This window comes from Camelina sativa, chromosome 2 (genome assembly GCF_030686135.1).
Source record: "Camelina sativa cultivar CO46 ecotype springtype chromosome 2, ASM3068613v1".
Classification (NCBI taxonomy): Eukaryota; Viridiplantae; Streptophyta; class Magnoliopsida; order Brassicales; family Brassicaceae; genus Camelina; species Camelina sativa.
In genome coordinates this window covers 27,880,944-27,897,442 of record NC_141881.1, presented here as the reverse complement: position 1 = coordinate 27,897,442, position 16,499 = coordinate 27,880,944, and the positions used below count along the sequence as shown (strand labels likewise).

At 37.3% G+C, this 16,499-nt stretch overlaps 1 protein-coding gene, 1 long non-coding RNA gene and 2 pseudogenes across 2 annotated transcripts; 2 read left to right on the top strand and 2 right to left on the bottom strand.

The window, feature by feature from the left end:
* Nucleotides 1–2,269: 2,269 nt before the first annotated feature.
* LOC104737439 (uncharacterized) lies at nucleotides 2,270–2,540 on the top strand. Its single transcript, XR_002034059.2, has 2 exons — nucleotides 2,270–2,406; nucleotides 2,489–2,540. It is a non-coding gene; the product is annotated as an uncharacterized LOC104737439 (long non-coding RNA).
* Nucleotides 2,541–2,732: 192 nt separating this feature from the next.
* Nucleotides 2,733–3,989, bottom strand: LOC104756610 (ABC transporter G family member 28 pseudogene; annotated as a pseudogene).
* Nucleotides 3,990–13,136: 9,147 nt separating this feature from the next.
* Nucleotides 13,137–16,293, top strand: LOC104737445 (uncharacterized). The gene is made up of 4 exons (XM_010457623.3): nucleotides 13,137–13,826; nucleotides 14,085–14,222; nucleotides 14,563–14,634; nucleotides 15,089–16,293. The coding sequence occupies exons 1-4, from the start codon at nucleotides 13,659–13,661 to the stop codon at nucleotides 15,599–15,601; spliced, it is 891 nt and encodes a 296-aa protein (XP_010455925.1). The 5' UTR covers nucleotides 13,137–13,658; the 3' UTR covers nucleotides 15,602–16,293.
* Nucleotides 15,627–16,052, bottom strand: LOC147949286 (putative F-box protein At5g60060 pseudogene; annotated as a pseudogene).
* Nucleotides 16,294–16,499: the final 206 nt, after the last annotated feature.

Sequence of the window (16,499 nt, the reverse complement as noted above, 5' to 3'; positions counted from 1 at the left end):
TATATTTTTTCTGGGATTCGAACTTCTTTCTCGATTTAGGGTTTTCGACATAGTCTGTGATTTGTTATTAGAGTTCGAATTAGGGTTCTGGGTTTCGATTTTTTATTCTGATATCGATTTAGGGTTCTGTGATTAGTTTAGGGTTTTGGATTTAATTTTGAAGTATTTTCAATTTTTTATCTGATTCGGTAGGTCTGGTCTTCGATTTTTTAGTATATGGTTCGATTGTTGTCGATAATAGTTTACGCTGGATGAGTGAATGAGTAGGAAGCTTTGTTATTTTGTCAATGCACCCGAAAGCTTTTGTCTCTAAGATTGTTGTTATTTTGTTTAGATTTTGTTGATTCTTTAAAGTAAAACTGACTATACCTTGCATATTGTTTGGTGGTCATGAGTTTCCTCAGGGTCACTTGAAGACAGCAACACAACACGGGAAGTCACGGAGCAGTTGAGAATCATTGAGTCAGAGGTAAATACTTTGGTTGTTTTGGTTGTGTAATAGTCGAGAATGCTTTATTTCTGTTAATGCTTTGGTTGTTTAATAGTCGAGAATGCTTTGTATTTGTCTCGGTAAAAAAAATTATATGAATGGTTTTACTATATAAGTTTGATCATAAATTCCTTTGGTTGCTTTGGTTGTGTCTTGATCATAAATTGCTTTGGTTGCTTTGGTTGCTTTGGTTGTGTCTTGATCATAAATTGCTTTGGTTGCTTTGGTTGTGTCTTGATCATAAATTGCTTTGGTTGGTGTAGAGTTTTGCTCATTCATTGCTTTGCGTGTAATAGTGATCTATTTAAAACCGTAATTTAGTTGTGATCAAACTTATATAGTTGTGATCAAACCGTATAATTTAGTTGTGATCAAACTTATATAGTAAAACCGTAAATATTTTGTACTGTGCTTTGTAGCTGTGTAGTTTTGTAGTTGTGTAAGCTGTGTAATGTCTTAAATTTGTGATTAGACTTTAGGTAGTTGAGAGATAGTTGGTAACTTATTACTCTTATCTTTTCACCTTTTAAACACCAAACCCGCCTTCAATGTTTATCCATCATTGTCTATCTCTCTCCTTGTTAAACCAACAACATTTCTGAACCCTCATCATCCAAAACAAAATCCATCTCGTTTATGGGATAAAAACAAAATAGCAAATGTTATGAGAGCATGCATAATACTCCATAATATGATTATCGAGGATGAAAGAGGAACATACAGTTACCGAAACATTGTTTCTGAATTTCAACACGGAGAAGATGAGGATCAAACATATACCATCGGTGCCGCCAGTTTGGGTTCCAATATGAGCACTACGATTACTCGTCTTACAGAAATTCGGGATAAAAAAGTCCATGAACGGTTAAAAAAGGATTTGATTGAGCATATTTGGACTAACTTTGGACATCTTCCAGATAATGAATATTAATTAAAAAAATTCTATGAATTTAATAAAATGTATGTTTTTCTCTTTGATGTTTGTATGGTTTATGTTTTTTATCTTTCATGTTTTAATTGTATTTTTTGTTTTTTTCAAGTTTTTGTAACTTTGTAATTTTCTTATGTTTTTAATGTCAATGTTAGATGTTTTATTTAAATTAAAACTTTAATATGTTTTTATATATTTATTTAAATAATTAATTTTTTAAATTAAAAATACTATTATTTTTTCCAGGGGACCAACTGTGAAGGACACCAATGCTCATACGAAACTCTCAAAATAAGAATAAAATATTTGAAGGACCAAATATCAGTCCTAACCGATGCACATGTCCTTAGTATATTCGTTTATGGAATAAGAGACCATATGTCATGTATTCGTTGGCCAAGCAGAATAACGGGTCTTAACATGTCTCCCGTTTTAGTCTTATTTTTTTAGTGTTTTGGTCAAAATTGTAGACAAAATTGCATAATTGATCTATTCCGGATTAATCATCGGTTTGAAGAATTGCAGTGAAGGTTTATTGATTGAATTGATCATCCTTGTTTAGCTATCATATTGTTTGCTTTCGACTAACAGTTGTAAATTTGGAAACTTATTATCAGTCACTGCTACTTCGGATGTCCTTGAAGGAGTTGCATTGATCTTGTCTTAACAGAGGTTGTCATGCCTGTGCAATCTGGAACTGGTCTGTCGTCCAAGATTATGAGCCATAAGACACTAAAGAACAATTCTGTCATAAGTATGTACTTAAATCCTCATTAAATTTTTCTGTACCTAGTTTCAGTATGTGATGCTCAGTTAGTGTAACTTAAGATGTGATGTTCTCTTTTTTGTAGTGATGTCATCTCATGATTTTATGGTTCTGGTCTTTAAGTGTTTGTCGAATGGTGCTGTTGATTTTCTCGTGAAACCCATTAGAAAGAAAGAACTAAAGAATCTTTGGCAACATGTCTGGAGAAGATGTCACAGTGTAAGTGTTCTACTTTGATTACTTGTTTTCAGAAATTTACTATGTGGTCTTATTTTTATTTATGTGTTTCTTTATATACCAGTCTAGCGGAAGCGAAAGTGAGAGTGCAATACAGAACAGGAAGCCAGTGAAAACTGAAAGCTCTGAAGGGTCAGAAAACGATGCCAACATCAGTGATGAAGATCATGGGAATGAAAATGGGAGTAATGGTTTGAGTGACCGAGATGGTGGGAGTGATAACGGGAGTGGAACTCAGAGTAATACGTTTCTATGGCAATAGATAAAAATTATGTCTGAGGTATCTGTTTTTGAGTTTTAATTGGTTTTCAATTACAAAAATAGAGTTTTCCTGATGCAACCAATATGAACCGATAACAGCACATCACATTCATATCAATTTCCTGATGCAACCAATATGAACCTGGGAACCTATGCCAACAGATGGGATGATGTTAATAAACTGAAGGAGATTGAAGATCAGAATGAACAGATAGGTAAGATCATAAACTCATTAGTCAATTAAAATTTTGAAAACTTAAATTCATTAAGAAAAATGTGGCATACCTGCATCTTGCACTGAACCAGAGATTCTCCTCCACTGTCAAGTTTCCATGGACTATGTCATCCTGAGGCACAAAACCTATGATTTTCTTGTAGGATTGAATTGATTCAACCTTACCGTTTACGAGAATCATTCCACTCATGGTGCAACCTGGTGCTTTGCCTGTCAAAGCTGTTAGGAAAGTGGTTTTCCCAGCACCAGAAGGACCCATCACAGCAGAAACACGTCCAGGTGATAGCTTACCAGTCACACATCTCATGAGATGTTTGTTTTTCCCTTTTAGAGTAATTGTAAGGTCTTTAAAAGCAACTTCAATCGTAGGTCTCTTTCGTATGTCGATATCATTAGCCATGGAGATGACTCCAGAGAAAGTCAAGTTCTTGTTCTGCTCCTGCATTGCTTTTTCCTTTTCAATCTGACCATAAGCATACCTGAACATCTGACTCTGAGTATGCAAAGCCTTGCCTTTTGGAGCATGTTTTTTAATGTTTTTATCACCAATCTCAAGATTAAACCCTCCAGGATCTTCAGGGTTTTGTTCAATGTCCTGTAACATCTCAGTTAGTTTGTTTTTATCCTTTTTCTTTCCCTTTTTTGTGTCTGAGCTACTTCCTGACATTGGTGGTAATGCAGCATCTGATCCAGGTTTTGCTTGGCTTAAAGCTCTCATCAAATCTGGCTGTTTCATAGATTTTCTCCTGGAAAATGTTCGGGAAAACGATTGCTGCAGCTCGGTCGCATGCTTCTTTGCAATATCTTTGGCAGATTTCCATTTCTCCCGTGACTGTGAACCCCGCACGCTTTGTACTGCTTTTTCCCTGGATTTTGATTGCCTTCTTTCTCTCGTCGCAAGCACTTGATCAGAACAGTTGTATAAGATTATGAGCAAGAAACCTAACCCAGCCTACAATAGAAACAAGCCAAAGACTCAAATAACTGGAAAGTAAACCAAAAAATACGTGAAGCAAATAGTTTTAAGGAGAGATCAATGACTCACAAAAAGCATGATTCCATATGCTGTGATATTTTGATTTGTTGATCTTGGATTGCATGTTGCCAGCTTAAAACAATCTGCACATTCATCAGAGAAAAGAGACTGTAAGTTCTCTTTCGTTATCTCTGATAGTTGTTTGAACAAAAGAGGTCACTCACTTAGTTCTGCAGTAGAACCTGCCTGCAATAATGTCTGGAGCATAGAAAAGATGAGTTTAGCTGATCATGAGATTAGAGGAAGATGAATCTTAAACGAATGTTATGAAAATCATTCTTAGTTAGTTACCCTTTACTACAAGGAAGCTTGTCGATAGTGGAAGGACAAAACGATCCAGCTGAACAGAAAACCTCACTGCTACTACCAATATCAGCCCAAATGTCAGCTCCACCGCAAGTATGATTTGGCTGTTCAGAAGGAAGCTGGTAATGATATCTGCAAAAACAATAATCCTGCAGCTAATCTTACCATATGTTCAAGACAAACTTCAAAAATTGATCAGAAACAAGACTTACGGGTCGCAAAATCCTGTTGTTTTGTTCAGCTCAGCCTCTGGACAATAAGCTCCCAATGGACAAGCTGCGCAGCAAGGCGCACATTGCTGAGTTCTTACAGGAACATTCTTATCGTCTTTAAGGTCAACTTTCACATCTTTAGCAGTACGACAAGCCCATCCAGGTTCACATCCAGACATCCATGAAGATAGATTGCAGTTCTTGTTCGGTTTCAAGTAATTCGTAGCTCTCTTTGGACCTCCTAATAATCCATTGAAGTATATCCTCACTTCTGCAGCCGTACATATCCTCTGCATCATGTCACCTATTCTCAAACCAAAAACAACAACAAAATGTACAAATCTTACCTTAATTCTTCTTATATACATATCAATGAAACAGGGGATGTATAAATATATATACCCTTTGTGGATTTACCACAGGCATTTAAGAAATCTGGCTTTTTAGAGAAATTAAAAGCTTCGTTATAATCTTCTTTTCTACAGCAGAAACAAAAAAAAAAAAAAAAAAAAAACATTATTTCAGTGGAAGCTAACACATTGGTAATGACAATTGCGACATTTGTAGAAACTAACACATTGGTAATGCAGAAACCGAGTGCTCTGTTTCCAGCTCTGTTGTACTTCAGGTTTACTCAACTGCTATATGTCTTTGCTCTGTTACATTATGCAGTTGCTCATTTCTTTCTTTCTCTGATGCCCTTTCAGGTTCCTCAGCTGCTTATGGATGAATTGTTCTTATGAGCATAAACAAGATTGGCTGAGTTCTCACTTCTTGGAACTTCACAATAAGACTCCAAGGTTCAGCATATCACTTCATTCCATGTGACTTCACATATAGCTGTCTTGGCTGTGGTAGATTCTCTAATTCTTTATCTGAGGAATCATTGCGTCTGTGTCTGTAGCTGTTTACACATGCTCCAGCTTGCTCACTGCTTATGTGTCTGAACATGTGTTTGTATCAGGTTTTGTTGCTTCTTGATCATCTCTCTTGAGTCTTATAACCAGTAACAACACTAATATATCTTCAGACCTGGGGATTTATTTTGGTGATAATGAGCTGATTAAAACAAATGATCATGACCACTTCATAAACCAAAATACCAACCTACAATTATTTCATTACTCAAATCGAAAACCAGAGATACATATTATGACATGTACAGTACAAGGAAGAGAGAAAACATCAAAGCCATCATAGGAGGGAATCAAAAGTCAAAAACCATAACAAAGTATGATTGTTTCTTTGTTCTTGTAAGAATTATAACTTTGTTTGATGCACAACAACAATCAAATCACAATACATGGCAGAAGAGTGCTTCTGTAGTGAAGAAGAAGCTTAAAATTAACATTGGTTTGAAGCAATTTGTGTGAGCATAGAGACCAGACTAGATAAGGTAATCACCGAGCCTCTCCACAACCAAGTTGCATTGGCCTCCCGTCATCGGTTCATCATAGATACAAAAGAGGCAAAGACTAGAGGTTGAGTAGTCTTCTTGTTAGTGATCAAAGGCAAATCATCCTAACAAATTGTTCAACGAAATTCGAAAAGAGATAAGATTGGGTATCCCACATGAGCCAGCAAAAGACCTAGTATAAACGCAATTTGACTACAGGAGGAGTCATGAGAAAACAAAAACTGATTCAATCACTGGGATAATCAGATTTCAAAAAGAACAAGTCAGGGCTACCAAATCAAGACAAGATTCAAGTTTCTTCAGATCGGATTACAAGAGATAGACATATATAAACGTCAACAACGTTAAAAAAAAACATAGAAATTTTATTTTCTTAACTTTTTATGTTTAATTATTTTAATTTTAGTTTATTATGTTAAAACAGAATATGACATGGCATAATCCTATAATACTATTGGTTAAAGTAAGAAGAAGTGAATATATAGAATGAACCTAAAAATTGTTGTTTTCTAAATTTTTGCCTATAAACTCTCATACTATGTCAAATTATAGGTGTCGAAATAACTTGATTTATTCATTAATGCAAAGAGTATTTTAATACAAAGAGAGAGAGAATTGTACTAGATACATACCAACTCCTAAAAGCAAGCTCCCAAACTTGTCAACATATAACTTAAATCCTTATCCTAAGAGATTTACATATATCCCTCAATAAAATTAAAACAGAAACATATTTGAAATCCTACCTCGATCGAGTTGGAGTAAGATGTTGAACGTAAATAATATATATATATATATATATATATATATATATATATAATATAATACAAGGACTGGCTAACAAATTGTGAGCTTAATAAAGCTTTTACAATACTCGTCATTATGGTGGAGAGCAAAACGATGGCTAAACCTAAAAGTATGTGGTGAGTGGATCGGTGAATTTTTATTCTTTCTTGTGTTTGTATGGCTATTTTATTTCCAACTAATGGCTTGATTGCATATGTTTTCCTTCTCTTTTTGTTTTTTGTTTTTGTGGTATGGCAGGTCCATGAAGCGAATACTTTACGTCATCATCATGCATATACTCATCTTGTCGGCCGGTATTGCAGCTTTCAAGTACATAAGGCAAAACAAGATCCCCATGAGCGAGACCCAAATTAGGTGGGGAAGTTATTTGGCATTCGTATACGTGTGTATCGCTTTTCTCGGGCCGGGGGCACCCCCAGAAGATGAAGAATTAGGTTTCTTCTTTGTTGAATGCGTGAGTCATGGCTTTGGGATTGCTGTTGTTGAGTTAAGAGTAAGAATGGTTGCTTGTAAAAGAAACAACACACAAGAATTGATCACCGAGTTCACGGATAACCGCTACGTCTCGGGGGAGAACTCTTGCTCCCAAGCTTCACTATATGAAAGAGAGATTACACACACCAACTACTTGTGAGGTTGGTCTTTGGTTTACAGATTTTGCACAAGAAGAACAAGGATCACCAATACAACAAGGAGGAAGAAGAAAGCTTGAAGAATAAGAAAAACTGTCTCGTTTCTCTCGTATCTCACTTTTTCTAGAAAGCTCCTTTTTGTATATCTTGTCTCACCTACCTCCACTTCTCATATCTTTGTAGATATTTTTAGTGTAGCATATGGATCACATTGTTCTTCTTCATGTCATTTTCGTAGGCCCATTAAAGCCCATAATGTGTGTGTTTAGTCAAACCCAATTAACAAATCTCCACCTTTTGACAAACACCACACACCAACGACATCGACATTTCCGAAACGGCAAAACCAATCTCTTCCCTTTGTCCTTTTGTGAAGCTTCTCAATGTCACCGGATCATTGCCTCCTCCGGCGAATTACTCCAGTGAACTCTCCCTTCTCCGGCTAACACCAATGTTCTCGCCGGCAATCAACTCCAGCTGCGTTTCTGCTCAATCATTCTCGGCGTTCTAGCTCCTCCTTGAATTTGAGACATCAACTTCATCTTCTTGAATGAAATAAACGCAGCTCCTTCGATGAGGTTTCTCTGGTGAATCTCATCATTGCTTCCTCTGCAACTCCCAGGTACATCCTAATCTCTATCTCTTATCTCTTCACTCTGATAGTTAGAGACTAGGATCTTTGGAGATTTGCAAAAAATTTTGAAACTTAAAAGTTTCAATTTTGAAACCATTTTAGATGATGAGCTCCACCTTGTCATCACCAGCAAAATTCATTGCTTCTCTCTTGAGATCATGTTCAACCTTTGGTAAGCAATCTTCTCACCAGCTCCCCTTTTTTTTTCTTCGTGACTCCACCTGAAACTAGAGTCCCTTCCAACATAAAATTCCAGCAACTTCAGGTCATTATCTGCTTGAGTGAGTTCTTCAATCTCACGACACTTGATCTCTAACCCAGTTTTTTTTTTTTTCTTAAAACTGTTTGTCAGGAACTCCACCTGGAACTTGTAACACCGACACAGTTCCAGTACTTAACAGGTAACACCAACTCCAGTTTAATTCCTTACTCAATCCTGACACTTGAGTACTTCTCACAAAACTAACTCATCTTATTTTAACCTGTTTTGTGAGACTGTTGGAGTTACCTGTGGCCGCTGCTCCTGTTCACCGGATGTTGAGAAGCTCACAGCAAAGCTGGAACTTCTGACCAGGTACCGTCTTAGTTAGGAAATCTGCTGGGTTTGCTGTTGTGTGAATCTTGTGTAGAACAACATCACCTTGTGCCACTATATCCCTGATGAAATGGAATCTAGTGTCTATATGCTTTGTTCTTTCATGATAAACTGAATTCTTTGCTAGGGCTAGAGCACTTTGTGAATCACAATGAACATGAACACTGTCTTGCTTAAACCCCAATTCTGAACACATACCTTTCAACCAAAGGGCCTCTTTTACTGCTTCGCTCAGAGCCATGTACTCTGCCTCAGTGGTTGAAAGAGCCACAACTGATTGCAAACATGATTTCCATGAAACTGTATTTCCACCAACTTTAAATACATACCCTGTGACTGACCTTCTTTTGTCTAAGTCTGTTGCATAATCTGAATCTGAAAAACCTTCAATGCAAAACTTAGAACTCTTCTTGAACGTCAGATTTTGAGTGTATGAGCCCTTTAAGTATCTTAATACCCATTTCACTGCTGACCAATGTACTCTCCCTGGATTTGCCATAAACCTGCTGATAAGACCAACTGCAAACCCCAAATCTGGTCTTGAACCCACCATAGCATACATTAAACTCCCCACTGCACTTGCATATGGAACTCTCTCCATACGTACAGCTTCAGCTTTCTTTTCTACTTCTGTCAAACTTCTGAGTTTAAACTGAGAATCAGTTGGTGAAATCACTGGCCTTGCTTCAAACATCCCAAAAGTTTTCAACACCTTTTCTAAGTACTTTCCCTGAGACAGAATCAATTCTCCCTTCTCTCTGTCTCTGATGATGTCCATACCCAGAATTCTTGAAGCCTTTCCCAAATCTTTCATCTCAAACTCACTTTTCAGCTTGTCCTTGAGATTTTGAATCACAACCATGCTTCCTGAAGCTATCAAGATGTCATCCACATAGAGCAACAAATAAACAGCTTGATCCGTCTGGGTGTCTTTCATGTAGACACATGGGTCTCTACTAGTCCTTTCAAACTGTTGATCTTTCATGAATTTATCAAACCTTTGATTCCAGCATCTAGGAGACTGTTTTAGACCATATAAAGACTTCCTCAACAGACAGACTTTGTCTTCACTTCCCTGTTGCACAAATCCTTCTGGTTGACTCATTAGAATCCTTTCTTCTAGATTTCCATGCAAAAAAGCTGTTTTGACATCCATTTGCTCTAATTCATAGTCCATGTTAACCACAATCGACAACATTAATCTGATGGAAACATGTTTAACCACTGGAGAAAACACTTCATTATAATCAATGCCTTCTTGTTGTGCAAAACCCTTAGCGACTAGCCTGGCCTTATATTTTTGTTTCTCCACTCCTGGTATGCCTGACTTTAATTTAAAGACCCATTTGCAACCAATCAGCTTCTGTTTTTCTGGTTTCTCAATTAGATCCCAAGTATGACTCCTTCTATGAGAATCCATCTCCTCTTTCATTGCATTTTCCCATTGCTTTCTCTTACTGCTTTTCATAGCTTCTTCATAAGACTTAGGCTCTTCTGTTTCCAAGTCTTCTGCTACTGCCAAAGCATAAGCTACAAAATCTGCATCTTCAAATCTGGAAGGAGGTCGGATGTTGCTTCTTCTTATCCTGTCTCTGGCTAACACGTAATCATCCAAGGATTGTTCATTTTCAGCTCCATCAGCTTCCTCATTCACTTCTGATTCTTCTGAACTTTCTGAGCTTTCTGAACTTTCTGATGAAGATGTTTCTCCACCTTGAGAAGATGTTTCATCCAAATCAGAATAACTGGTAGAAGGACCTCTGACAAGATTGTTGCTGAAAGACACTCTTTTTTCAGCTTTCTTCAGTTTTCTTAAAGCTTTATCAGCTTCTTCTTTCTTTTCACTTGTATATGTCAAGGTGTCTTTGAACAACTCATTTTCATTGAACATCACGTTTCTACTTGTTGTGCATTTCTGTTCCTTAGGTAACCAGACCCTATATCCTTTAATACCAAAAGGATATCCCATGAAAACTCCTTTCACTGCTCTTGGACTTATTTTGTCTTGAGTAACATGAACAAACGCTGAACATCCAAACCTTTTTAAGTGACTCAAATCTGGTTTTGTACCTGTCCACACCTCCTCAGGTAGCTTGAAACCAATAGATGAATTTGGTGTTCTGTTTATCAAGTAGACTGCTGTTGAAGTAGCCTCTGCCCAAAACTCTTGACCCAATCCTGTCTCAGAAAGCATACTTCTAACTTTATCCATAATGGTCCTGTTCATCCTCTCCGATACACCATTTTGCTGTGGTGTATAGGTACATGTTCTGTGCCTTGTAATTCCCGCTTCTTTACACAAGTTATCAAACTGTGTATTACAGAACTCTAGACCATTATCAGTCCTTAGGAACTTAATCTTCTTCCCCGTTTGATTCTCAGCTGCTTCTTTCCATTCTCTGAACTTGTGAAATGCTTCATCTTTAGTCTTCAGAAAATACACCCATACTTTCTTTGAGAAATCATCAATGAAGCTTACAAAATACTTGCAACCGCCAAGACTTTCTGGAGTAGAAGGAGATCCCCAGAGATCAGAGTGTATATAATCTAATATACCTCTAGTGGTGTGCTTTGCAGTTGGGAACCTTTGCTTGTGAGATTTTCCAAGTACACAACTCTCACAAAAATCCAGCTTACCAACTTCTCTCTCTGGTAAGTAACCTTCCTTCACTAGAACATTCATGTTCTTCATGCTCATATGACCTAGCCTTGAATGCCATATGCTAGTCATGTTAGCTACAGGCTTTGCCACTGAAACTTCTCCTTTTACTACATTTCCTTGTAGGTAGTACAACCCATCTTTGTATCTTCCAGAGATGACCTTTTGCCCATTTTTGTAGAAGGTGACTACAAAATCTTCTCCTTCATACTTGCATCCGCTCAACTCTAATTGACCATATGAAATGAGATTCCTTCCCATTGTAGGCATGTACCTCACATCCGTTAATATGACTACAGAGTCATCTGGATTTATAATCTTAATCTTACCAATCCCCTTTACTTCACTGTGAGTCATATTACCCATCAAAACCTTGCCACCATCAAATTCTTGTAGGTCAAATAGAGAATCCCTGTCTGGTGTAATGTGAAAACTACAACCAGAATCCATAACCCATTCTCCCTTTGTATATTGAGTGCTAACTGTTAGCACTAGTGGCTGTTTGGGTTCTGTTGCAATGTTAGCTGAACTAGAAGCTTTATTTGATGACCTTTCTGGACATTCTCTCTTCCAATGTCCTTCTTTTCCACAAATGAAGCAGCCCTTGTTGTTTTTATTGTACTTCGGCCTTGACTTTGATCTACCTCTGCTCTTAGATCGTCCTCTCCCTTGTTTGCCTTTTCCTCTTTCAGATCTCTTCTCAGATCTTCCCCTTGATTCAACGTACAAACCTTCATTTTGTGATTTTGAAAGCTTTCCACTTTCTATTAACTCTCTTTCTTTTGATTTTGCAGCGCCTATGACTTCATTCAACTTCAAAGTATCTCTACCATACTTTAGAGTCTCCTTGAGTTGATCATACCTCTCAGATAGTGAGCTCAACAACAGGATTGCTTGAACCTCTTCAGTAACTTCCACTCCTATGTTATTCAGGTCCGCAACTAGCTTAAGGAAATCATCCACATTCTCATCTATACTTTTAGAATCAGTCATCTTAAAAGTATAGAACTTAAGCTGTAAGTAGATGCGGTTAGGTAAAGAAGTCTCCATGTATAACCTGTTTAGAGTAGACCACATAGCTGCTGCTGTTTCACAATGTGTGATCTTCCTTAGTACTTGATTTCCAACGTTTAGTACTATAAGATCTTTGGCCTTCTCTGATTTTTCAAACTTTACAGGATCAATACTTGGAGACAACCCAGAACCTCCACTTGTGCCCGTTTGAGAGTCTCGTTGAGCTATTGTAGCTTCCGCTTCTACAGTAGGTGGATCTTTTAGTAGCTGCTCATCATTCAAGATCTCTTTCAGCCCTAGGACACCAAAGTGAGCCAACATTCTGACCTTCCACAAGGAGAAGTCACCTGTTCCATCAAACCTGTCCACTTCCACCCTAGTGTTACTCATCTTGTAAGTCTCCCAGAAACCCTAGACTTGAATCTCTTTAGCAACCTTACACCAAGCCTGGCGCTCTGATACCACTTGTTGAGTTAAGAGTAAGAATGGTTGCTTGTAAAAGAAACAACACACAAGAATTGATCACCGAGTTCACGGATAACCGCTACGTCTCGGGGGAGAACTCTTGCTCCCAAGCTTCACTATATGAAAGAGAGATTACACACACCAACTACTTGTGAGGTTGGTCTTTGGTTTACAGATTTTGCACAAGAAGAACAAGGATCACCAATACAACAAGGAGGAAGAAGAAAGCTTGAAGAATAAGAAAAACTGTCTCGTTTCTCTCGTATCTCACTTTTTCTAGAAAGCTCCTTTTTGTATATCTTGTCTCACCTACCTCCACTTCTCATATCTTTGTAGATATTTTTAGTGTAGCATATGGATCACATTGTTCTTCTTCATGTCATTTTCGTAGGCCCATTAAAGCCCATAATGTGTGTGTTTAGTCAAACCCAATTAACAGCTGTCATCGTCATACTTCTCGATTGTATCTCTCCCAAACTCGCTCTCTGTGTTGGATTACCCTCTTCCATTGTGTTAATGGCCCTTTGCTGTGGCTGTCTATGTTCCCTAGACTTGAGCCACTTGGACGACGACGACTTGCAAGCAAACCAAAGTCGCATACCAGTCTAGACTTATTTTTTATGGCTCCTCCCGTTTTAGTCTTATTTTTTTAGTGTTTTGGTCAAAATTGTAGACAAAATTGCATAATTGATCTATTCCGGTTTAATTATCGGTTTAGTTCGGTTTAGAAGGATTGTTAATTATTGTCGTTGAAAATTCAACAACTTTTTTTGGTCACTCTTCTGTCTCTCTATCTCTCTGGTCACGAAACCCCCAAATCCAATTTTCAGATAATTAGGGTTTTTTTTTTTTTTTTTTTGTTCAATTTCTCTGATGAAACTGAGAAGAAGAAGAAAAAGAATCTCACATTAGGGTTCCTCAGTGTTGGCATATTCTGAGGGTTTTCTCATCTCTCATTCCCATGTTGACCTCTCCTTGCTCTTCTTCGTCTCTCCTTTGCCATCGCCCAGCGCTATCTATTTCGCGTTCTAAGTTTAGGGTTCCTTGTCGAACTGTCTTCTCTCCTGATCTTACCCAGATTTCCCCTTTAACTGCTGCTTCTTCACCTTCTAATAAGTCCGCAAAGCAAGTACGTCTTCTTGTTTCTTTTCTCTGTTTATCCAAATCAAGTTTGAAACTTTGAATTTGACAACTAGTACAGAGAGGGTTGTTTATGAAATTGTGGAATTGGGTTTTTCTTTTGAGGTTTAGTAGTATTGTGATTAGGTGTTTTAAGTTAGATATGTCCAATTGGTAAATGAGAAGAGCTGCTTTATATTTGTGTTGATGCAGATGAAGAGTTTTATCTTCAATGTATTTAAAACTTTTTGGTGCTATTTTGCTGCAGAAATGGAAGATTTTTTGCTTTAGAAATGAGGATTCTGCTCCTGAGAATCCGGAGCAATTCGTGCCTGAGGAAATAGTTAAGCCAGATCAAGATTCTCCATGTACAGATAAAACTGATTTGAAGGCAACTCTTCAAAAGGTAAAAGCTTATCCCAACTGTCACTGGATATACTTGTATAGGAAGAAGAACTATGTTTTCTTTTAGTCTCGGTTTTAGTATGACAAATCAATTATGATATTAGGTTCTAGACTGTAGAGACTACAGCAGAAATCTCATCTTTTGGAATAAACTGTTGTGTATTATCCATCATCAACTGGTTTTTGGTTTACTAGTGTTTTCATGAAATGAATTTGAGGCTCTTTTTACTCTTATGTAATGGGAAAATTGCAAATAAGGAAACTCCGACAAAGGCTTATCGACCTTTTGTTTTAAAACATTATCTTGGGTCTCAAAGCACCTTTGTTTTGTTGGATTTCAGGCTGCAGATGCAGTTTTGAAGGCCATTGGGACTCGTTGGAAAGTACCATGGACTGTTGAGACCATTGTGCAGGTACCTTACTTCTTAATGTTACTCAACCTCTTTTGTATTGCCATACTAGGTTTACACTTTACACAAGAACAGTAATGAAAGCTATCTAGAATGTTACGATCCGAGTTTATATGAATGAGTGGAGTATTGCCTATATTGAGTCTGTGTAAGACAATAGATTTTGAAAGTAGAGACATTTAAATGTGGGCAAATATCCTTGATCTATATAAACTGTGGACTACACCTCTTACCTCTTTAGCCTGTATTGATTAGGTATAGGTTGTTGAAACGAGATTACTTCAAGCTATATATTAGTATTATAGATGCCTTGGTTCATAGAGAAGATGCAATACAAACTATGAGAAATGAGTTATATACCAAAGGCCAAAGCTTTCAATTTCACCTGTTGCGTCCAGATTATTTCCTTGGTTAATTCCGCAGTTATAAGTTGTGACCCTAACATAATTTTTTGCAGGTAATGCTTCTGTGGGTAGCTGCTTTCTGGTTCATTGGTTCATGGATGATCCCATTCATGGCTCATATATCAGGTTTCCACAAAGAATCCCTAACATTTAGAGGCCAAGCGTTGTTCAGTCTAGTAACTGATGTAACAGAAGGCCTTGCTGGGATTGCTATCCTCCACCGTTGTCTCTCCATGTTCCGTCCTCTTGCAAGCGATTGGTTCCGCTTTAGCCTCAAAGGAAACTGGCAACTAGATGTTATCATAGGCTGTTTCATGTTCCCTTTCGTTAACCGTCTATCCCAATTAAACCTCAACCTTTTGCCACTCCCAATAGAAATATCCAAAATTCTCCATTTTTCATTGTTTCCACTCTTCAAAAACCCTAATTTCCCACCACTGTGGATAGCCATTATCGCCGAGCCTTCTTTCCCTTTCCCTGAAGACAAAATCACAACTTTCTCGGAGTTCAGTGACCAGAAACAAGACATCTCGCCACCACCATTGTTTGTGTACTCCATACGATAAGATCTACGAACCAATCTCACTCCAGCTAATCGATATTTTCCGGGAACTTCTCAGGTAAGAAACAGATTCTGTCGTTTGAGAAGAGATCCAAGACTCGCATTTTCCCTGGAGATGTCTCTTGAAGCTTAACAAGCCAAGTACTCGGATTCATCAAAGGAGCTTCGAGTTTATAGGCGCTGCTCTGTTTCAGAATGAAGAAACCAGAGGTTGATGAAGAAGAAGATGACCAAAAAGGAAGATACGTTGGGAATTTTGAGAAAGGATTGTTTTTCTTGCTGTTGTAGTCGGAGAGAGGAAGACAGAGACGCCACGTGGCGCAAACAGAACGGAGACAGATGAGATCAACGGTGTCTGATGAGCCGTCGTGGTCAAGACGATTTGAGATCAACTCAAGTATATCTAAAGGAAGATCAGACCATTGAGAAGGAAGAAGAGAAGAAGAAGACTCCATGGAAGAGAACAAAAGTGAAAGATATGATGAAATTTTTCTGTTTCTTCTTCTTGGGTTTTCGGAATTTGGATCATTTAAACTGTTTTAAATAATGATTCATCTTTGATGTTGAAAATCATTTCTCATTATTTGTTATTAACTTATATCATAATAAGAAAATGTATATGATGAATGATTTTTAAACACAACATAGTTTTTGTAGACTTTATGTTTTTAATAAATGATAACAAATTGTTACAAATAGGTTATAGATAGATTATAGATTAGTGGTTATACCTAAATATTATGGATATTCTAAATTGATAATTGATATATTAATGATAACAAATAAAATTATAGATATTTCAAACTGTATTTTTGGAAGATTTTAGTCTTATATCACATTGTTTTCAAAGATCTTTAAACACAATATTACATATTTATTTTCCATATATTTTATTGATAGAC